This window comes from Euprymna scolopes, chromosome 46 (genome assembly GCF_053919585.1).
Source record: "Euprymna scolopes isolate OS-2025 chromosome 46, ASM5391958v1, whole genome shotgun sequence".
Taxonomy (NCBI): domain Eukaryota; kingdom Metazoa; phylum Mollusca; class Cephalopoda; order Sepiida; family Sepiolidae; genus Euprymna; species Euprymna scolopes.
In genome coordinates this window covers 135,051,331-135,076,236 of record NC_136527.1, presented here as the reverse complement: position 1 = coordinate 135,076,236, position 24,906 = coordinate 135,051,331, and the positions used below count along the sequence as shown (strand labels likewise).

General features: G+C 37.5%; 1 protein-coding gene across 1 annotated transcript in view; it reads right to left on the bottom strand.

Moving 5' to 3' along the window:
• Positions 1-586: 586 nt before the first annotated feature.
• LOC145271137 (copper homeostasis protein cutC homolog) overlaps positions 587-24,906 on the bottom strand; it is a 109,946-nt gene continuing 85,626 nt past the window's right edge. Inside the window, exons 7-8 of the mRNA XM_080126676.1 lie at positions 17,559-17,586; positions 587-841 (exon numbers count right to left, since the gene is read on the bottom strand). Of these exons, the coding sequence (XP_079982802.1) occupies positions 618-841; positions 17,559-17,586 (252 nt within the window). The 3' untranslated portion in view covers positions 587-617. The remainder of the gene's footprint in view (positions 842-17,558; positions 17,587-24,906) is intronic.

The following is a 24,906-nucleotide window of genomic DNA, read 5'->3' as shown; positions in this document are numbered from 1 at the left end:
CAATTTTTTTATCCGATAAACAATGCTTCAAGTTGTTTAATTAATGACAGACGGACAAACATGATTCGATTTTATTCATAGATTTTGTTTTCCTTCCATAATACAGTTGCTATAGACACCATCTTGCATACAATATCTTCAACTTGCAAGTATACTACTCAACTCCCTTCATAGGATCCAACAACTGAATAATTCCTGCATTGACAAGTCTCCAAACAAAATTTTATTATCTGATAAAGAATGCTTCATGCAAACTATGACATACTTCTTATAATAAAAGTTTTTAAAAAAAATGACTGACAAACATGATTTGATTTTATTCATAGATTGTGTTTTCTTTTCGTAATACAGTTGCTATCGACACCATCTTGCGTACAATATCTTCAACTTGCAAGCATATACTCTTTGCCTGCACAAATCTCCACACTTACGTAATGTACTTGCAATAACCCTTATCCCTGAGTGGCTTCCGGGCCTTGATAAGTGGTGATCACTGTGTAAAAAACAAAAAAAGAACCAAATTTGGACTTTGAACATAGTTAAAGAATAAAATGTTTTAAAAAATATTACAGACAGACAAACATGATTCGATTTTATTCATAGATTTTATTTTCCTTTTATTTCTTATTCCAGCATGCAGTTGCTATGGACACCATCTTGCGTACCACATCTTCACTGGTCACCTTGCAAGTGTACTCCTTGCCCGGACAGGACCCCATCTGGACATTCGGGCTTCGATAAGTCATTACAGACTCTTGGCTCACACGAGCGGAACCATGGAATTCAGTCGCGCCACAACCTTCGAGTATTTTCTGGAGATTTTCGCACGTGATGCCGGACCCTATTTTTGTGTCGAATAATAAATAAATAAATAAAATTAGAATGTACATTTCAAAAGTGGAGGTTGGGGGGAGCATCCGTAGTTGTTTGTTCACATTACATTTGACTTTCTTAAAAAGTCAATTAAATTTAGGGGAAGGTGCGATGAAAGATTCCCCTCTCACTAACTGAAAATGAATACGATTGCCTAATCTGTTTATGCTATCAACTAGGAAAATATAAACAAGAAAAATCTATTATAAAAAGATAAAACAATATATATTCCAAATGAACTTGCCAGATAGAATCGGCACATTTTTTCACGAGAAAACCATTTACACAATTAATAAAACAATGAAATAAAGATAAAGATTAAAAACTGAAATAAATATAATATTAGCACTTGCATCTAGAAAAGAAAAATATTACAAATTCATAACTTAACTGCTATAGTATGTCTGTAAAATGTTTTTGACTTCTAAGAGAGAGACAAAAAAGAGAGAGAGAAGAGAGAGAGAGAGGCAAGAGAGAGAGAGAGAGACAAGAGAGAGAGAGACAAAAGAGAGAGAGACAAAAAAGAGAGAGAGAGAGAGAGAGGCAAGAGAAAGGGAGAGAGAGACAAAAGGAGAGAGAGAAGAGAGAGAGAGGCAAGAGAGAGAGGCAAGAAAGAGAGAGAGACAAGAGAGAGAGAGAGACAAAAGAGAGAGAGACAAAAAAGAGAGAGAGAGAGGCAAGAGAAAGGGAGAGAGACAAAAAAGAGAGAGAGGCAAGAGAGAGAGGCAAGAAAGACAGAGAGAGACAAGAGAGAGAGAGACAAAAGAGAGAGAGACAAAAAAGAGAGAGAGAGAGGCAAGAGAAAGGGAGAGAGAGACAAAAAAGAGAGAGAGAAGAGAGAGAGAGAGGCAAGAGAGAGAGAGAGAGAGAGAGGCAAGAAAGAGAGAGAGAGACAAGAGAGAGAGACAAAAGAGAGAGAGACAAAAAAGAGAGAGAGAGAGGCAAGAGAAAGGGAGAGAGAGACAAAAAAGAGAGAGAGAAGAGAGAGAGAGGCAAGAGAGAGAGAGAGAGGCAAGAAAGAGAGAGAGACAAGAGAGAGAGAGAGAGACAAAAGAGAGAGAGACAAAAAAGAGAGAGAGAGAGGCAAGAGAAAGGGTGAGAGAGACAAAAAAGAGAGAGAGAGGCAAGAGAGAGAGAGAGGCAAGAAAGAGAGAGAGACAAGAGAGAGAGAGACAAAAGAGAGAGAGACAAAAAAGAGAGAGAGAGAGGCAAGAGAAAGGGAGAGAGAGACAAAAAAGAGAGAGAGGCAAGAGAGAGAGAAAGGCAAGAAAGAGAGAGAGACAAGAGAGAGAGAGACAAAAGAGAGAGAGACAAAAAAGAGAGAGAGAGAGAGGCAAGAGAAAGGGAGAGAGAGACAAAAAAGAGAGAGAGAAGAGAGAGAGAGGCAAGAGAGAGAGAGAGAGAGAGAGGCAAGAAAGAGAGAGAGAGACAAGAGAGAGAGACAAAAGAGAGAGAGACAAAAAAGAGAGAGAGAGAGGCAAGAGAAAGGGAGAGAGAGACAAAAAAGAGAGAGAGAAGAGAGAGAGAGGCAAGAGAGAGAGAGAGAGGCAAGAAAGAGAGAGAGACAAGAGAGAGAGAGAGACAAAAGAGAGAGAGACAAAAAAGAGAGAGAGAGAGGCAAGAGAAAGGGAGAGAGAGACAAAAAAGAGAGAGAGAGGCAAGAGAGAGAGAGAGGCAAGAAAGAGAGAGAGACAAGAGAGAGAGAGACAAAAGAGAGAGAGACAAAAAAGAGAGAGAGAGAGGCAAGAGAAAGGGAGAGAGAGACAAAAAAGAGAGAGAGGCAAGAGAGAGAGAAAGGCAAGAAAGAGAGAGAGACAAGAGAGAGAGAGACAAAAGAGAGAGAGACAAAAAAGAGAGAGAGAGAGGCAAGAGAAAGGGAGAGAGAGACAAAAAAGAGAGAGAGAAGAGAAAGAGAGAGAGAGAGAGATTGTAAAAAGTTTTTGACTTCTAATGGGGGGTAGTTATTTAATTGCCGCCCACATCGGCAATATTTGGCACAAGGACTGGAAAGTGGGAACCCCGCAGGCTCCCCTAAAGGAGGGGCACTCCTGCAATTTTAAAAATTGCCTGAGTAACCCCGTCGGCATTCCCCGGTCGGGGCGCCTCAGGCAGCAAGCAATAAACTTGCCCCACCGGAAAGCCCGGTGGCAAGGCCTGGGAGGGTGGACCTCCTAGGTATTACCCAGGCGGTGTACCTCAGTCCAACAGGTGCTGGGCCGGTTTCCAGCCCCTCACCTGTTGGGCTGAGTGTCAAGTGACAAATCCTTGACTGGTACTACCCTGTCTCCCTGCAGCCGAAGCCGCTAAGAGACCTTCCTCATCAGACGAGTAATGGGGGTATGAGATGAATGGATTCGCCAATCATTTTCATAACCAACGGCTGTGCTAAACAACCAATCAAAACGTCGCAAAATTATTAATAAAAATCGTCGAATTTTGGATTCAATCAGTTCGCCATTTGCTACGTCACGGACCGCATTTAATTCTTCGCCGCCATCTTGGTTACTGATCTGAACTACGCCGCCATCTTTGTTCAACATAATATCTCAGAACTTAAGAGGTTAACTACGCCACGGACCGCATTTGATTCTTGGTCGCCATCTTGGTTACTGGTCTACGCCGCCATTTTTGTTCAACACAATGTCTCAAACTTAACAACGTCCTTCGTGACTGCAAATAAGAATTAATTTTGCTTAAAATAAACTACAGGGTTTTTATTTTCGAAAACAAAACGGTCATCACGTGATATAGCTCTACATGCATAAGAATCACAGCACAGTAGTTAGGTGACATCCAAAGGTAGGGAGTTACATGCAACAGTTTAATCCTACCTAAGACAGAAACCAGTCACTTCAATTGATGCCAGACGGGGTCAGAGCGCCGATGATGTAAAGATAAAAACTTGGTTTTACTGCTGCAAGAAAGGTAGGTTCTCTCTACCATGCTAGAAATCTACTAATGCCCAAAAGTATCCTGTACCTCTATGTATGGAGTATTGTTGTCATATTTGGGCTCGTGCATCTGCTACTAGTCTCTCGCTCCTAGATAAGGTTCAAAAGAGAGTCGCCTATCTGATAGGTCCTCAATTGTCATCTAAGCTTCAGCCTCTGTCCCATCGACGAAATGTTTCATCCCTCTGTCGGTTCTACAAGTATTTAAATGGTGAATGCTCTGACGAACTGCAAGCACTTGTTCCCCCTCGACGTAAATACCCCCGACAAACCCGACAAACCTGACAAGCAGCTAAATCCCACCCCTTCACAGTAGAGATCCCTACATGTAAGAGAGGCTTCTACTCCAGTAGTTTCTTCCCCAGAACCGCTAGACTTTAGAATTCCCTTCCGGGTCCCTGCTTTCCATACTGTGTTGACACGCAGAAATTCAAGTGTAACATGAACCAACATCTTGCTGCCCAACTCCCTACATAGTACCCCTGATGCTTATGTGCCTGATAGTAGCCCCCTACATCAAAATCGCAACGTGCCTTGTTCGGAGTGAAAATGTAATAAAAAAAATTAAAAATTGATGCCAGACGGGGATCAGAGCGCCGATTATGTAAAGATAGGAGCTTAGTTTTAGATACACCAAAACTAATCAGCCACCCTTTTCCCCACTGTCCCATCGCCACATGCCAGTATATTTGAGCCTTGGTCTGCAGCCGAATACTTTTATGCTCCCACACAGCGGTTCGGAATATTTGTCTAAACAGGTTCCAGTCTCCCCTCCAAGAACAAGATGGATTCCAGATGGATAAGATCAACGACGCATGAAGTTAAGGTATGTCCAAAATAACACTTAAGGTGGGAACAGTATACATATGTAAATAGACTATATACTAGCATTTCAGCCCGGCGTTGTCCGAACGTTTGGACGTGTATGTTGAGCAAAAAAAGATTTTTCTAACAAAATGAAAGTATAATTTTTAGCAATAGGTATCTAGGAAAAGGCCACTACATATGTTATAAATTCCAAATTTCCACAACCTGGCAAATACTGGTACACGCTAGCAAATTTAGATTTGCAATTACAGAATATGATTCTAATTTTTTCCTTTGCTCTTTATTCTAACACTACACTAAGTTTACTGTTTTATTTCGCTACAGTTGATATTGTGTAGAACAATAAGAAAATCATAGTGAACAATGCATTCAACAAAATTTCACACACATTTCCAGATACCTATATCTAATAAGTTCAAAAGAAAGGACACACTTAGGGAGGTATTTTGGTGGTCCAGTCACTAAATAGAGATTAGCTGGTTTCCCGGCATAGCCCAGGATGTAATAAAGATTGACTGAAATACATGTTCTAGCTGGTTTCTAGGCGTTGCCAGGGATGTAATATAGACACATTATGTTGTATATTACCTGTTCTCTTCTCCCTAAGTTAAAACAATTTCATATACATGCTGTAAATTACCTATGCTAGGTATAAAACATGAACAATACCAGTCCTAGGGTAGATAAAACAAATAATACATAGAGATGAAAGATTCCTCTCCCCTAAGAATAAAACATATGTTCAATATCTGCTTTTGTTTTTTCATTGTTTATACGGTCCCGAGCAACGCCGGGTAGCCCTGCTAGTCTATATATATATAAATCTCAAACATCTGTGTGTTTGCATGTTTGTTTGTAACGCTAAAACTTTTGACAGACACAACCAAATTTGGTATCATATTGAAGCCCCATCTTCAAAAAATATATGTATCACACACACACACCCGCATATAAAATCTACCATTGATTTTATAAAATTATTTTTATATGATAGCAAGAATTAAAGTTTAAAATGCAAAAGTCAAGTATCGTAGTTCAATTGTGCAGAAACAATCATTTCAAACACACCCTCATCTTATCAAAGAATCTGCAGTTTAATTGATATGTTTGACCCTTTTGCTTGTGCGCTGAGAAAACTTCTCAAATGTCTTTGTGGTGTTAGGCTATATAAAGGTGTTAACTTTGATCAAAATTCGACTGCTTCCTCTTTAATTGGATTTTTTTCGATTATCGGTTTTTGATACTTGTCGGATGCATTCCAGTACAAAATCTAAGCACACTCCCTGACACAATAAAGTATATTTGTGTGAAATTAAAAAAAAAATAATAAAAAAAATCAGGTGAAAACATTTAAATAGAGTTATAAATATATACTAGCATTCTGTTGAACAAAATATATACTAGCCCGTCTGTTGAGCAAAATATATACTAGCCCGTTTGTTGAGCAAAAAAAAAAAAGCGGTCAATTTTTTTTTTTACTTTGACCCAAAATTGTCGGAGGAGTTTGGTAGAGTACTCAAAGGTCAAATCGTTGAAGTTTGACCCCTTAACAGCCAAATTTCTGGCCGAAAACCGATTACAAAGATTTTCCCAAATCTCAGTACCCTGTGTATCAAATTTCGAGTCTGTAGACTGAAAATTGACAGAGTTATAGTACACACACACACATACCCACCCACACACACACACTTTCACTTTTATATATATATATATATATATATATATATATATATATATATATATATACTAGCATTTCAGCCCGGCGTTGTCTGGGGGTTTGGCGGTGTATGTTGAGCAAAAAAAAAAAAAAAAGCGGTCAATTTTTTTTTTACTTTGACCCCTATTATGACCCCTTAACATTTATTGTCTGGGGCTCAAATCAAGTTTCTTTTTTTTTTTTTTTTTTTTTTTTACACGGTGATCACCACTTATCAAGGCCGGAAGCCACTCAGGGATAAGGGTTATTGCAAGTACAGTATGTTAGTGTGGAGATTTGATGAAGTGTTTACTTAAGGGGGCGGTTCATTAGGAATTTGTTAACGTTGGACTTGAAGACATCCAAGCTGTAGTCAGGTGGGAAACAGGCAGACGGAACAGAGTTACACAGGCATGCAGTTCTAAGAAAGAAGCTTTGTTCATGGAATCTACGTTTTGATTTAGGCACAGATAAAGAGTGGGGGAAATTTTTCACAGTGGATTCAGCTAGACGGGTGTTTTTCGTGAAAGATTGGCGAGGGGGTACCAGAGATTGGAGTTCAGACGAGCATCTGCCATGGAAATAACGATAAAACAAGGACAGGCTCGCAACGTCTCTTCTGTGAGAGAGAGGTTGCAGGGTAGTGAAAAGGGCATCCCCCACTAAGCCACGAAGTCTATTTTGTACTCTGTCAAGGCAGGATAGGCTGTTTTTAGCAGCTCCTGCCCAGATATGGTAGAAGTATTCCATCCTTGGACGTACTTGGCTTTTATATAGATAGAGAATTGCATCAGTAGTGAGATATCTTCTGGAGCGGTAGAAGGATCCCACCATCTTTCCAGCGACCTTGGCAACAGACTTGATGTACGTGTTCCATTTCAGATCAGGTGTAAAGGTCAAACCAAAGAGCTTGTCAAAACATGGGGCCTCTTCCAGACGAGAGCCATCCATCCCAATTGATACCAGATGGGGATCAGAGCGTTGATTATGTAAGGATAGGAGTTTGGTTTTAGATGCATTAAAGGTAACCAGCCACGTCTTCCCCCACTGAACCACGCGATTATCTTGGCGACCTCATGCACGGATATTTGTATGTTACCTAGCGTGTTCTGTGTTATAGGAGGAAATATGGGGAGTTGATGGCCTTCGTCGCATAGGGTAGAATTAGCTGCAAAGTTCTTTGCAAATAGTTTGGCCCTGTCTGATGCTGAAGATACATGTCCAAGGAACCTATATCTAAAATTTCAAGTGTTTAGACCCAAAATTGGCGGGGGGAGTTTGGTAGAGTTTTCAAAATTCAAATCGTTGAATTTTGACCCCTTAACACCCAAATTTCTGGCCGAAAACGGATTACAAAGATTTTTCCAAATCTCAGTATCCTGTATATCAAATTTCGAATCTGTAGACTGAAAATTGACGATGTTATTGCATCGGGAAATGTACACACACACACACACACACACACACACACACACACACACTTTCACTTTTATATATATACTAGCATTTCAATCCGGCGTTGTCCGGGGGTTTGGAGGTGTATTTTGAGGAAAAAAAAAAAAAAGCGGTCCATTTTTAAAACTTTGATCCCTATTATGACCCCTTAACATTTATTGTCTGAGGCTCAAATCAAGTTATTAAGTTAGATCCATGTCCAAGGAACCTATATCTAAAATTTCAAGTGTTTAGACCCAAAATTGGCGGAGGAGTTTGTAGAGTTCTCAAACGTTTTTTTTTTTGCTCAACATACACCTCCAAACACACACACACACACACACATTCACTTTTATATATATACTAGCATTTCAATCCGGCGTTGTCTGGCGGTTTGGAGGTGTATTTTGAGTAAAAAAAAAAAAAAGCGGTCCATATTTTTAACTTTGATCCCTATTATGACCCCTTAACATTTATTGTCTGAGGCTCAAATCAAGTTATTAACCTATATCTAAAATTTCAAGTGTTTAGACCCAAAATTGGTGGAGGAGTTTGGTAGAGTTCTCAAACGTTTTTTTTTTTTTGCTCAACATACACCTCCAAACACACACACACACACACACACACACACACACACACACACTTTCACTTTTATATATATACTAGCATTTCAATCCGGCGTTGTCTGGCGGTTTGGAGGTGTATTTTGAGGAAAAAAAAAAAAGCAGTCCATATTTTTAACTTTGATCCCTATTATGACCCCTTAACATTTATTGTCTGAGGCTCAAATCAAGTTATTAACCTATATCTAAAATTTCAAGTGTTTAGAGCCAAAATTGGTGGAGGAGTTTGGTAGAGTTCTCAAACGTTTTTTTTTTTTTTGCTCAACATACACCTCCAAACACACACACACACACACACACACACTTTCACTTTTATATATATACTAGCATTTCAATCCGGCGTTGTCTGGCGGTTTGGAGGTGTATTTTGAGTAAAAAAAAAAAAAGCGGTCCATATTTTTAACTTTGATCCCTATTATGACCCCTTAACATTTATTGTCTGAGGCTCAAATCAAGTTATTAACCTATATCTAAAATTTCAAGTGTTTAGACCCAAAATTGGTGGAGGAGTTTGGTAGAGTTCTCAAACGTTTTTTTTTTTTTTTGCTCAACATACACCTCCAAACACCCGGGCGACGCCGGGCGGAAGTGCTAGTATCTAAGATTTACAAAACGACTCGGCGTGTATCTTCAATTTGGGCAACTTTTATGCGGGATTTTCACCATAATTTGTTGGCCCACGCTTGTGTCTTTGGCTTTTTCGTTATAAAAACAAGCGAAACTGTAAACAAATTTGTGTTCTTGGCCCTATTATATGCCGAGACGTCCAGAAAGCAAATAAGGTTTGATCAATCAGACAGTTGCTATTCTTTTGGCGGAGAAAACAAACAAATACGCAGAAACTGGCTTGCAGCGCCAAACTTAAGTCGCGTGATGTTTGACATTATTAAATTCTCGCACCTGTCATAAACGTTAAATCAAGGCAGTTTTCGTCGTCGAGCGGGTTGGATGCCAGGGTTTTTTCCCCTTCCGTTTCCACCTTTGCGTCAAGGCTTCAGGTTTCGAACCTACCTTCCTACAAAAACCTTTTTTTTTTCTTTTATACCTCCAAACACCCGGCCGACATTTTTTTTTTTTTGGTTTGGATCTACCCCCTTCCCCAACTCACACACCTACAAACATCCCAGCAACGCCGGGCACCCCTGTTAGTCTATCTATATATATAAAAACCAAAATGTGTGTGTTTGTATGTCTTGCAAAAACTTTCGACAAAGGTGATGGATTTGCTGCGTCGGCGTAACACTCGGCGACTTCCGTGCGCGCACCTGTCAATTTGGTTCTTACTTAAATAAATTCAAACATCTTTCACTAACTCATTCTGGCTGGCCGATTTTATTTTCAAACTTCGCCTCAGGGCTTCGGGTTCGATCCTACCAACTTTTACCCCCCCCCCCCCCGGTTTCTTTTTTTATTTAACACCACACACACCTCCGAACACCCGGGCAACGCCGGGTACTCCCGCTAGTCTATATATATAAAAGCCAAAATGTGTGTGTTGGTATGTCTTGCAAAAACTTTCGAAAGAGGTGATGGATTTTCACCAGATCGGATGAAAAAATCGTTTATTTCAGCCACTTTTCTTTCTCTTCACTTTTTCTCTTTCTATTCTTTCCTCCCTCACCCCCCCCCCCTTTCTTTGTTTTTCTTCCCTTTTTTTTTACTCTTTCATCATGCTAATTTAATTTTTATCCTGTTTTCTAATCGCATGTCAAGTCTTTCAAATAAATGTATTTCACTTTTGTCAGATTTTATTTTGTTCTACATAAATATATTGAAAATCAGTTAAATCAAATTGTGTTGGATTTGAATAGTTTTGCTTTGCATTTTTTTTTTTTTTTTACTGAGGTTTATTAATAATTAACGTAATAATTAATAACATCGGTTCGATCCTCATACTTACCCACCAAAACATTTTTTTTCTATTTTAACCCCCCACCCCCGGAGTTTTCACACACACCGCCAAACACCCGGGCAACGCCGGGTACCCCTCGCTAGTCATATATAAAAAAAATACAAAATCCATATTTAAATATTTACTTTTAAAAAACCGTACAGAGTCCTATGTTAAAATTAGATAAATTGGCTGACATAAAACAGCCATCTAGGAAGTTCCGATAATCATTCGAAAATCAATAATTAAACCACCAAATGAATGTCAATGTTGGTTTTTTATGCGTAACGATTTTTCTTGTATTAAATTGGCTTATTAAATCGTTAAGAGGAAGTACAGAATAGTTAACAACACTTACGATCTAATCCCCATCGAAAAAAAAAACTTAAGAAAGCAAAAATTGATATGAGCTCTACTCTCTTCTCCTCCAACAACAAAAAATTACAGATATTTTCACACACACCGCCAAACACCTGGGCAACGCCGGGTACCCCTCGCTAGTCATATATAAAAAAAAAATACAAAATCAATATTTAAATAGTTGTAGGAGGTGCTCAGTTTCTAGTTAAGTTCCTATTTACTTGCTTCCCTACCAGGACAGTTAGACACAAGGTCAGTTTTTAATGCGAGAAAAATCCAGCTTGCCAAAAAAGAGTTAATCTGGATAGAAGCAAACATAAAAATTACGGTTAAGGCACCAGACTGTAATGGTCCGGGGTTAAAATAGAAACCTTAAAATGTTATGCTTGAAATAAATATATCAAAAATCAGTTAAATCAAATTGTGTTAGATTTGAATAGTTTAGCTTTGCATTTTTTTTTTTTTTTTGATGAGGTTTATTAATAACTAGCGGGGGTACCCGGCGTTGCCCGAGTGTTTGTTTCCGGGACGGAGGGGGGGGGAGTTTTAAAAAATGTTATGGTAGGTAAGTAGGAAGGATCAAACCCGGAGTCATGAGTAAAAGTAGGAAAATAAAGTGTGAAAAAAACAAAAAAAAAAACATCTGCAACGTTAACAGTTCGGCCACCAAGAAAAGTCCATTCCAGTTGTTTAGGAAAAAAAAAAAAAAAAAAAAACGACTACGGTAGGTCGGCGCAAACGTGAAAATATAATGTGAATTGTTCAGCACGCTAACCACTACGCCACAGAGCACTGCAGCTTAGTTTAGTGATTTTAAATAACTTCACATGAAAGAACTACGAAGCCAAACCGGTGTTCTCTTCTCAACTGTTCCTTGTGAACGATCCCCAAACGGTGTTAAGTGGTGGCAGGGGGAGGAGGAATTTATTAGAGAGAAAATATTTTTCCACTTCCATTGATCTTAACCGATTTTGGCCGTGACTTCTCAGCAGAAAAAGTATAGAAATCTAAGATTATCGAGGAATTTGAGAAATAATAAGCCTATAACACACCTCAGATATTGTTCTGCCGTTTGTGCATATTATATTTGCATGAAATATCTTGATTTTTAATCCTATTAAGGTCAAAATCAGACAGGAAAAAATGAGTTCATTTTATTTATATAGAGATTAACGTAATAATTAATAACATCGGTTCGATCCTCATACTTACCTACCAAAACATTTTTTTCTATTTTAAAATAACAAAGCATGATGCGTTACTCATACATTCTATACATTTTTATAAAGGACACCTCAACTTATTAATGATAATGGTATTTTAGAAAGCTATTCTTAACATGAGAAATGGGGTCCTTGATAACTAATTTGTACTTTCACCTGACAATTGAAAAAATTAAATGGGAATTTTAGACAGAAAACGGAAAGTGGAAAAATATCAAATATATAACAAATGATTGTTACCAAAGGCAACATTAGTAACTCTTCTACTTATTTGAATAAGCTTGTTTTGTGCTTTAACTTATTTTGAAGTGTTTATTTACTTTTAAAAAATCGTACAGAGTCCTATGTTAGAATTAGATAAATTGGCTGATATAAAACAACCATCTAGGAAGTTCCGATAATCATTCGAAAATCAATAATTAAACCACCAAATGAATGTCATGTTGGTTTTTTATGCGTAACGATTTTTCTTGTATTAAATTGGCTTATTAAATCGTTAAGAGGAAGTACAGAATAGTTAACAACACTTGCGATCTAATCCCCATCGAAAAAAAAAAAAAACTTAAGAAAGCAAAAATTGATATGAGTTCTACTCTCTTCCCCTCCAACAACAAAAAATTACAGATATTTTCACACACACACCGCCAAACACCTGGGCAACGCCGGGTACCCCTCGCTAGTCATATATAAAAAAAAATACAAAATCAATATTTAAATATTTGTAGGAGGTGCTCAGTTTCTAGTTAAGTTCCTATTTACTTGCCTCCCCACGAGGACAGTTTTTGATGTGGGGTAAAAATCCAGCTTCCCAAAAAGGGTCAATCTGGATAGAAACAAACATAAAAATTGTCTCAGTCGTGAAGGATTTCTCCTTCACTGACAGAGGACTTATTTCGCGTGACCTGCTGGGTCGCATCTATGGTCCTGTGAGCTGGGAGCGATGAACACGGCCAGAAGTACATCATAAGTATGCTCCCGTGAACCAGGATACCTACCAAAACATTTGTTTTTATTTTAACTCCCACCGGAGTTTCCACACACACCGCCAAACACCCGGGCAACGCCGGGTACCCCTCGCTAGTCATATATAAAAAACAAAATCAATATTTAAATATTTGTAGGAGGTGCTCAGTTTCTAGTTAAGTTCCTCCTTCACTGACAGAGGACTTATTTCGCGTGACAGAGGGCAGAAAACGTGGAGAAAAGGAACAAAAATAAAAATTCTCAGTCGTGAAGGATTTCTCCTTCACTGACAGAGGGCAGAAAAGGCGAAGTGTACCATCAGAATACTACACTGTGATCTTGGCCAGAAGTCCAGGTAGAGAAATAAAAAAAAACGTCTTAAACTGGAAAGTTTAACGAAATAATGTGTCACTCGGACAAGAAATGTAATCTATCTATAAATATAAAAGCGAAAATGTATGTATTTGTGTTCGCTTTTTCTGTATGTCTACAAAAGGCTTCTTTCAGAGAAGCGGTCAGTCGGTTCACAACTTTTTAAAACTTTTTATATCACATATAAATCGTAATATCTCACAGTTAACAACGAAGCTCGCCTGTCTATTTAATTTGCTCAATTTCGGGAAGATAAATATTCAACATTTGTCGCTCGCCACATGTGGGTTAATCTTTTTCCTATAACATCTTGGGGAAAAAAAAAAAAAAAAAAAAAAGCGTTCAGCAGGAAATGAAATACTATCCCGCAGTCAAACTTGACCTCATTAACTCATTAAAACGGGCACCTGCCAAATCCAAGTAATTAAATAAATTCAAACGTGTTTCCGTTAGCATCTCGTGGTGAGGCAATGGTTAACGTCACACGTTTTTTTTTTCCACACTTTAATTTACAACTTTGCCTCAAGGGTTCGGGTTCGATCTTCATACTTACCTACCAAAACATGTTTTTTAACCCCACCCCCCACCTCCGGAATTTCCACACACACCTCCAAACACCCGGGCAACGCCGGGTACCCCTCGCTAGTCTATATATATATAAAAGCTAAAATGTATGTATGTATGTATGTATGTATTTGTGTATGTTTGGATGTCTGCTAAAAACTTTCAACAGACGCGACAAAAATTCACAAACTCGGTATCATATTAAAGCCCCATCTTTCGCACGAAAAATATCGAAAAATTGGCCAAAAACATTCACTTTTTTCACCCCGAAATCGACAATTTTCAACGAGGGGGGCGGGGTCAACAAAAACGGTCCTCTCGTGACGGTTTTACGCATGCGTCAGATAACGTCATGACCTGATTTACTGTAAATAGTTGAAGAACTGGCTAAATTTCATGTACATTGCGTTAGTTCAGTTGGTTCGTTATCTAAACGTTTTGGGTTCGCATCGTGGTGTGAGATGTCTTTTTTTTTTTTCGATTTTTTAAATTTAAATATTGAACCAGTGTTTTTTAAACCATTTTTCACGTAACGTTCGTTTTTCTGGGCTTTTTTTTACTTCGCTTATTCACGCCCGACCACACACCAAAAAACACCCGAGTACCCACCGATTTTTTTAAATTTTAATACCGAAACAGGCTTATTTAAGCCATTTTTCACGTGTTCGTTTTTCTGTTTTCTTTTTTGTTTTTTCGATTTTTACATTTAACATTGTTCGTTTGCCTTAAGTTAGTTTTTTGTGTTTTTTTTTTCGACGTTTTGATTACCCCCCCTCCTCCTGCTTAAGTTTTAACGTTGTTTTCTTTTTTTACTTCACTTATAACAAACAAACCTGGTCATTGAACTCATTTGCTGAATAGCTATTGCTTACGTCGTCGTCATCGTCGTCATAATGCTCTACGACTTCCATGCGGGCACCCGTCAATTTGGTTCTTACTTAAATAAATTCAAACATCTTTCACTAACTCATTCTGGCTGGCCGAACTGTTCATGTTTTTTTTTTTTTTCACATTTTATTTTCCAACTTTGCCTCAGGGCTTCGGGTTCGATCCTACCAACTTTTACCCCCCCCCCCGATTTATTTTTTATTTAACAGCACACCCACCTTCAAACACCCGGGCAACACCGGGTACCCCCGCTAGTCTATATGTATAAAAACGAAAACGTGTATTAATGTATGTGTGTGTGTGTGTTTGTATGTCTCGCAAAAACTTTCTACAGAGGCCATGGATTTTCGCCAGACGGGTATCATTTTGAAGCTCAACATCTTGGACGACAAATATCGAAAAATTGGCCCAAAAAATTAATTCCTTCACACTCAATTGGGCAGTTTTGTACAGGGAGGGGTAGCAAAAAAATCGTTCCTTCATTTTCTCTCTTACTGCTACTGTGACGATGACATCATGTTTGATCTAGAAAATGGTGACGTGTGTTGTAATTTTTTAAATGTTTTAATGTCACCAAACCTCACGTCTCTACCTCCTTAGTGTTGGGGTAACACGTCAGACTGTTTTTTCTGCCTTAGCCTCGAGGCTCTGGGTTAAAGCCTACCTCCCTACCAAAACTTTTTTTTTTCTTTTACACCTCCAAACAGTCATTTTTCATGATTAACCCCACATAATTTACCCCCGTCCTTCTAAAGAAATAACTCTGAAGCTTTTTCTCGGCTGTTTATTTCATTATAAAAACAGAAATAAAATAACTTGCATTTCATAACTTTTCATAATTCTTGGATATGTTACTTATTTCGACAATCATGTTTCATGAGTTACCCAACATTATCGCCCACCTCTTACTAAAATAATACATTTGAGAAATTGTCTGGGCTGTCTATTTAATTACAAACACACTAATAAAATTACTCACATGCCATCATTTTTCATAATTCCTGGATATTTTACTAATTTAGATAATCAATTTTTCTTGATTTAACACTAATTATAGCCCTGTTCTTACTAAAATTATAACTTTAATGCATCATCTTGGCTTTCTATTTTATTAAGAACACACCAAACAAATAACTCAGATTTACTTATTTTTAATAATTCTTGGATATGTTACTAATTTTTACGATCATTTTTTATCATGTAACCCACATAATTAACCCCCTCTTACTAAAATAATAACTTTCAGACTATATATGGGCTGTTTATTTCATTATAAACACATATAGCTTACATTTAATCACTTTTCATATTTCTTGGATATGTTGCTAATTTCGACAATCATTTTTTCATGATTTAACCCACATAATCCCCTTCCTCTTACTTTGAGACATTGTCTGGCTGAGTTTTTTTTTTTTTTTCATTACTAAAATACTAACTTTCACACAATATCTGGGCTGTTTATTTCATTACAAACACACCAATCAAATAACTCACAGTTCATCATTTTTCATAATTCTTGGATATGTTACTTATTTGGACAATAATTTTTCATGATTTTACGACATAATCGCCCCATCTTCCTATATACGGTATTCTGTTATCAGAAATATCCACCTATCTTATCCGATCCCAGGTATTTTTCTAGGAAACAAACCACCTATCTCGTCCAATCCCAGGCAATGTCGGGTATTTTGCTAGTATTACACCGGAAGTTATTATCTCCCTTAGTAAGTTCGATTTACTGTGTGTGTGTGTGTGTGTGTGTGTGAGAGAGATGCTGTTTATCTCAACCTAAAGGCAACCCATCCAGGCAAGAAGGTACCAAAATGAAGCTTATGACCCAGCAGATGCTATAGTGATATTTATATCCATGCAAAAAAAAACGAAAATACAAAAAAATAACGATTTACTAAACAATGTTTTATTTAGTGGATATTTTTTCAGTACAAGGACTCAAGTTTGCCCAGCTGATTTCTTGTACAGAAAAAATGCACACAAACACACACACATGTTCGCTTTTGTATATATGGAAGACTAGCAGGGAGTACCTGGCATTGCCCGGGTGGAGGATATTTGTTATATATTCGTTATCATCGAGTTCTTCATTTAGGGGCGCCATTTAAATCATTGAGGGGCACTTTTTACGTTTGGGTGTATACACTATATAACATCAAAGATTCCGTGTGATTGTCTCTAATATAAATGGTTGTGTGTTTGATTATCATAAAAGGAATCGTGTGTGTGACATGTAATTTCTGAACCTACCTCTGCTTCTTCAAAACGGACCATCTGGAAATTTCTCATCCTGGAGGGAGACTTGATACCTGTTTGACGAAGATTTATCACTCCAAGACGATGAATGTGTTTTATAGTTTTTTATTTCACTTTCCCCAGAGGTCCTGCAGCAGGTGGAAGTGAAATCTGCTTGTGTGGTTCTTCACACACGTCAGCGTTCGTCTCCCCCCTCCCCAGTTAAGAGGGGGAGACCACGGAAAAACGTCCGTCTTCTTCAAAGCTCAAATCAAATCTCACCGATCTGCTGATCACGTCATACATACGTAATTTGGTCAGCTGACCTTCGGTTCTGGTAAACGTGTCTACCTCCACGTTTACTCTCCTCTCTCTCTCTCTGTAACATATTGGCACAAGAACGAAATAATAAAAAAGATATGTATATATAGAGAGAGAGGTGGGATCGAACTCGAAAACTTAGGGTAATTAGTTTTCCTCGCTAACCATTAGGCCAAAGAGAATAGTGGGTTCTTGTTTATCAAATTTAAACTACTAACGATTACTATGATATTGTCCCATTGATTACTGTATATTCTTTAACCCTTATCCTCGAATGGCCTCTGATCTATGTAAAAAAAAAATAAATAAATAAAAACTCACCTGGCATCACCGAAACACGTCCGTCAACCTAAAAGAAAATGCAAAAGAAATTTTTTACTTTTATTTCGGAACAAATATTTAACATAGGTTTGGGGAAAGGAGTTAAAATAAAAAACTATACAAAATACTGTTAGAAACCCACTGAATATATGTCAGCCTATGTCACGGTAACATATTGAGTGAGTTTTTAATCGTATTTTGTTTAGTTTTTTATTTTTAACTCCTTTTCCCTAACTTACCGTGTCAAAAAGAGATTCGGGCGCAATTTTGAATTTTCCAATACATCGTTAAACACTGTATGTTTTTCGAGCTGAATAAACATGTTGCATTAAATAAAAATACTAAAACATACCCAGTTACGTAGAAAAGTAACTTATCTTGCATTTAATAACATTTATTTGTTATATATTTGTTTTTTGACGACTTTTTCGAATCTATGTGTACAGTAATACAAACCCGTAAATTACTCTTCTACCTACCTAGTTAAGTTTTTTGTTGTGTCATCTGATTTCAACAGTTTATTTACTTTGTAATAAAATTAGTGTCGAGTCTTAAGTTGGAAGAAGAAAAAAACGCCTGACAGTCATATGGTGTGCTCGATCATAGCTCAAAACTCAAAAGTCAAGCAAAATACGGTTAGAAAATCACCTGATAAATGTCACGATAGCTTTTATAGAATACGTTTCTAACAGAATTTTGGTTTATTGTCTATTTTTGACCGATTATCGAGACTCCAAGTATGTAAGAGTCACAAAAAGGCGGGACTGCTTAACTGCATCGTCATCATTTTCAATCCACTCATGTCGAACGCACGTGAGAAGTAAAATAGATGGCCCATCAAACCAGAAATAAATTAATGACAGTTTAAAGGCTTCAAAATCACTTTCGAATTCAACATCAACTGTCGCATTAACTCGCATCCTAGATTTCCGAAATCTCGTCCCAATAGTGTAGAAGCGCCCATTTCTACCTAATAACATGGATTTCAATTTGATAAAACAACTATCTAATAAAAAAATGTAATATATCCTGTTAGGTAGAAAAGTAACTTATCTTGCTATTAGTAACATTTATTTGCTATATATTTGTTTTTTGACAACTTTTTCGTATCTATGTGTACAGTAATACAAACCTGTTAAGAACGGCTTTCGAGGTTATACACGCATGTGCACAATAATTGTTTTAAATTATGTAACATTTTTTCTTATGTAAGTCAAGTTTTCATATAAAATTTGGAAATTGCCCCCCCCTATAATTTCCACAATTTTTTTATTTTATTTTCCAAGATTATATAAAACTAGCAGGGGTGGAAGAGGCTTTGCCCAGGCGTAAAATACGCTTAAATATGATATTTTAATTTGTCCGGATTTTCTATATATTATTATAGAGTCGTGATTTCAAAAGTAAAAAAAAGAAAAATGTATTCACATGCCAATTTTTTATTTTCCAAGATTATAGTAGGGATTTAAGAGGCTTAAATATATTTTAATTGGTCCAGATTTCGTATATACTATCATAGAGGCGTAATTTCAAAAGTTAAAAATAAACTTAGATGAATGTACAAAATGTATGACGATTTTTTTTTTTTTTGATCTCTTAAAAACTATATAAACTGGCTCTTAACCCCCTTAAAAATTATGTAAACAACGCTCTGATCCCCATCTGGCATCAATTGAAATGGATGGCTCTCGTCTAGGAGAAGCCCCATGTTTTGACAAGCTTCTGGGCCTGACCTTTACTCCTGAACTAAAATGGAACACATACATCATGTCTGTTGCCAAGGTTGCTGGAAAGATGGTTGGATCCTTCTACCGCTCCAGAAGATATCTCACTACTGATGCAATTCTCTATCTATATAAAAGCCAAGTACGTCCAAGGATGGAATACTGCTGCCATATCTGGGCAGGAGCTGCTAAAAACAGTCTATCCTGCCTTGACAGAGTACAAAATAGACTTTGTGGCTTAGTGGGGATGCCCTTTTCTCTTTCCTGCAACCTCTCTCCCACAGAAGAGATCCATAAAATACAGTCCATTAAAAATCCAATCATTCTAGGACCCTAGCGCCGCTCTGCGACTTTTAGTTTTGGAGAAGATAGAGTTTGAAGATATGATAAAAACACGTACCTGGCTCTTATATAGATAGAGAATAGCATCAGCAGTGAGATATTTACCGGATCGATAGAAAGATCCCACCATTTTTCCAGCTGCCTTGGCAACAGATTTGATGTACGTGTTCCATTTAAGATCAGGAGTAATGGTCAAGCCCATAAAAAAAAAAAATAAGGTGCCATCAGCTAGAATCGAAAGCAAAACTGTAGCATTCAAAGCTGGTGATGTTACCACTGTACCAACGTGACACGCATATGAACTGATTAAAAATTAAAAATAAACTAAGATGAAAGTACAAAATGTATAACGATTTTTCTTTTTGATCCCTTAAAAACTATGTAAACTGGCTCTGAACCCCCTTAAAAACTATGTAAACTGGTTCTGAACCCCCTTAAAAACTATGTAAACTGGCTCTGAACCCCCTTAAAAACTATGTAAACTGGCTCTGAACCTCCTTAAAAACTATGTAAACTGGCTCTGAACCCCCTTAAAAACTATGTAAACTGGCTCTGAACCCCCTTAAAAACTATGTAAACTGGCTCTGAACCCCCTTAAAAACTATGTAAACTGGCTCTGAACCCCCTTAAAAACTATGTAAACAACGCTCTGATCCCCATCAGAAGCTTGTCAAAACATGGGGCCTCTAGGAGAGGCCCCATGTTTTGACAAGTTTCTGGGCCTGACCTTTACTCCTGAACTGAAATGGAACATACATTGTGACACGCATATGAACTGATTAAAAATTGAAAATATACTAAGATGAATAAAAACTAGATTCATACAAACATTATTGGCTACATATGTGCATACATGTGTCTGTTGCAACTCCTTCAGTAATCAGAAAATATTTTTTGAGCGAAAGTTATCAAGATTTCGTATATATTATTTTAAAATCGTGATTTCAAAAGGCACAAAAGAAAAAAAAAATTGGGGTGCCATCAGCTAGAATCGAAACCGAAACTGTAGCTATAATATCTATCCCTCTTCCTCTTCTCTCGTCCGAGGACCGGGCCGCATCCGTCGCTATCCTGGTTCACGGGAGCATACTTGTGATGTACTTCTGGCCGTGTTCGTCGCTCCCAGCTCACAGGACCATAGATGCAACCCAGCAGGGCTACATTCTTACTTGTCTCGTGGTGGACCCCTCAAGGGTGACCAGACTCTCACTGGTCACTGGAAAATATCTTCTACTGCCCAGGGCACTCGAAATGTGCATGACCCTAAGTCCGTGTGGCAACATTGTCGATTTCGGTCGTCACTCTGGCTTTGTGCTGGATCCAGTCTGCCTCCTTCATCATCTGGCGTCAGGGGATATCTGAAACAAACTGTATCTTCATTCAGGCCGGCAATTGTTTTACACTTGTTTAATCAAGTTCTTTGATTCAAGCTTCATGATGCAGGTTGAATAACTTAAGTTTCTCTAATTAATTTCCCAGCTAAGAACAAGAGCTTTTCAACTTAGCTCTTATGGATGTTTCCCCCCCCCCCTCCCCTTCTCCCCTGGCGGGGTGAGAGCGATGTGGACGTCTCGATGCCAGTCAGTAAAAAAAAGGACTCTGGACTCTAACTCCAAAAAGTCAATCGTTTTTATCAAATCAGAAATTCCTCCCTCTGCCTTTTTGGAGTTATTCTTCTCTTTTCCATTATCTTATTCTTTTCTTTCTCTTGTGAATTCATTATTTTATTCTTTTCATTTTCTCTTTCTTTTCTCTCTTCTTCGTCTTTCATGACCATATCTCTCCCTAGGTTCAATTTATTTATTTATCTGTCCAACTAACTTATCACTTGGTTTGATCTGGCAGTTAAACACAACAGATGGGCCGAAACGACAACACCTCCCAGACACCAAAACAGACCTTTTGAACCCAAGTCATTGTACCTGTCTCACTTAATTAGTAGTTAAAATTCATTTTTTTTTTTTTACCAAATCCAACTAGAAAAACAATCTCTTGTTCCACGAATCATATTATCAGATCTTATATTTTCTTTTCTCATTGAAATATTTACTCTTTTCTGGTGGACAGGAATCTCATAAACATCTGTTTTTCCTCTCCCATCTTGTCTTCCTCTATTTGAAAAGCAAGATCATCTGGTGTCGCCAGGGATCTCGTCATATAGCATTCAAAGTTGGTGACGTTACCACAATACCAATGTGACACGCATGTGAACTGATTAAAATAAAAATAAACTAAGATGCATACTTTTAGTTTCGGAGGAGATAGAGTTTGAAAATATGGAGACAGACAGACAGACAGTCATATAGTCGTTTATATAATATTACTAGCGAGGGGTACCCGGCGTTGCCCTGGTGTTTTCGGGGTATGTGAAAAAAAAACGAAGCGTTGACGACGCGCAGTTGGAAAATAGTAAAGTGTTTAAAAGAAAACAGGTGCACGTGACGTGACGGCGATAGGTATTCAGCAGTTACGATTTTGTGTGGGACAGTTTTGAATAAATCGGTTTGTTTGTTTTTAAAAACCCGCTCCCTGTTTATTAGGAGGAGGGAAATGAAAGCTACAGTCTGATATGACGAAGTCGACATTGAACAAACGTTACTTAGCTCTCTTGAGACAACTGGCTTTCGGCCTGTGGGATTTATTTGCTTCCCCCACTGAGTAAATTAGGCTCAAGGCCATTTTTTAATGTGGAGATAGGGGGAGGGGGAGGGAAAGGGGGGAGGGGACCAGCTCCCGAGAGGTGGGAAATGAGAGCTGGATAGAAACTGTTGGTATGAAGGGTTGCCCCCTCAGTGACCAAGGTCAGATATGTGGGGTTACCCCCACATATGGTCTTTGCTAGTCATAGCTTGCAGCATCTGTCAGTGTTAAAAATTAGATTTATACAAACTTTATTCCCTACATATATGCATACATGTGTCTGTGTCAACAAGTAAGCAAAAAATATTTTTTGAGCGAAAGTTATCCAGATTTTGTATAAATTATTTTAAAGTCGCGATTTCAAAAGGCAAAAAAAAAAAAAGTATTCAGTTAGAATCGAAACCAAAAGTAAACCTGTAACATTCAATCACGTTTTTATGAGAGTGCGCTGAAGTCAGCCATTTTGAAATTTGCTGAACACGACACGGGGAGATAACCCCATGTAAAGCGCCGACACTCCCTCCCCATCTTTAATTCTAGCTTTATGATTTAGTGTCCCCAACGAATCATATTCCAACATATCTCTATATAAATAAAATGAACTCATTTTTTCCTGTCTGATTTTGACCTTAATAGGATTAAAAATCAAGATATTTCATGCAAATATAATATGCACAAATGGCAGAACAATATCTGAGGTGTGTTATAGGCTTATTATTTCTCAAATTCCTCGATAATCTTAGATTTCTACACTTTTTCTGCTGAGAAGTCACGGCCAAAATCGGTTAAGATCAATGGAAGTGGTAAAATATTTTCTCTCTAATAAATTCCTCCTCCCCCTGCCACCACTTAACACCATTTGGGGATCATTCACAAGGAACAGTTGAGAAGAGAACACCGGTTTGGCTTCGTAGTTCTTTCATGTGAAGTTATTTAAAATCACTAAACTAAGCTGCATTGCTCTGTGGCGTAGTGGTTAGCGTGCTGGACAATTCACATCATATTTTCACGTTCGCACCGACCTACCGTAGTCGTTTTTTTTTTGTTTTTTTTCCTAAACAACTGGAATGGACTTTTCTTGGTGGCCGAACTGTTAACGTTGCAGATGTTTTTTTTGTTTTTTTTTCACACTTTATTTTCCTACTTTTACTCATGACTCCGGGTTTGATCCTTCCTACTTACCTACCATAACATTTTTTAAAACTCCCCCCACCCCCATCCCGGAAACAAACACTCGGGCAACGCCAGGTACCCCCGCTAGTTTTAAATAAAGAAATGGTACTTGTACAGTTTAATCAAAAACGAAAATATCGAAAAAAAAAAAGGTTATATTGTATGTATCCGTTATGGACTGAAGATCTCTGAAAAACAAATTTCATTTAATTTGATTGAGTAGTTTTGTTTTTTTTTACAGCGGAAAAACACATTCTTATGAGAGCACGTTGAAATCAGCCATTTTGAAATTTGCTGAACACGACATGGGGAGATAACTCCATGTAAAGCGCCGACACTCCCTCCCCATCTTTAATTCTAGCTTTATGATTTAGTGTCCCCAACGAATCATATTCCAACATATTTTAAATAAAGAAATAGTACTTGTACAGTTTAATCAAGACATTCAAAAACGAAAATATCGAAAAAAAAAAAAAAAAAAAGGTCATATTGTACGTATCCGTTACGGACTGAAGATCTCTGAAAAAAAAATTTCATTTAATTTGATTGAGTAGTTTTGTTTTTTTTTACAGCGGAAAAACACATTCTTATGAGAGCACGTTGAAATCAGCCATTTTGAAATTTGCTGAACACGTCACGGGGAGATAACTCCATGTAAAGCGCCGACACTCCCTCCCCATCTTTAATTCTAGCTTTATGATTTAGTGTCCCCAACGAATCATATTCCAACATATTTTAAATAAAGAAATGGTACTTGTACAGTTTAATCAAGACATTCAAAAACGAAAATATAAAAAAAAAAAAAAAAAGGTTATATTGTACGTATCCGTTACGGACTGAAGATCTCTGAAAAAAAAATTTCATTTAATTTGATTGAGTAGTTTTGTTTTTTTTTTACAGCGGAAAAACACATTCTTATGAGAGCGCGTTGAAGTCAGCCATTTGGAAATCTGCTGAACACACCACGGGGAGATAAATAATTCTAGCTTTTTTTCCTAAAAATCGAACCTTTCGCTCGGTATCATAACAAATTGTTTTTCCGCTGTAAAAAAAAAAAAAACTGCTTGATGAAATTAAGTGAAACTTTTTTTCACAGAACTTCGTTCCATAACGGATACGTACAATATAACCTTTTCTCGATATTTTCATTTTTTTAATGTCGTGACTAAACTGTACAAGTAACAAAGAATGCTTTTTTCAATTTTTACCCCTTAAAAACTATTTAAATCTTGTATTACTTCCCCTTGTTTTCTAAACGGTGACAGATGATTTGGTATAATGTACAAAATATTTTACGATTTTTTTCAATTTTGACCCATTTTTGGATCCTTAAAAACTATTTTAATCAGTTAAAGACCCATAAAAGAAGGATCCGTAAAAAATCCATTTTCATTCTTGCATTACTTTCCCTTGTTTTCTAAACAGTGATAGATGATTTGGTGTCCCCGACGAATCATATTCCAACATAT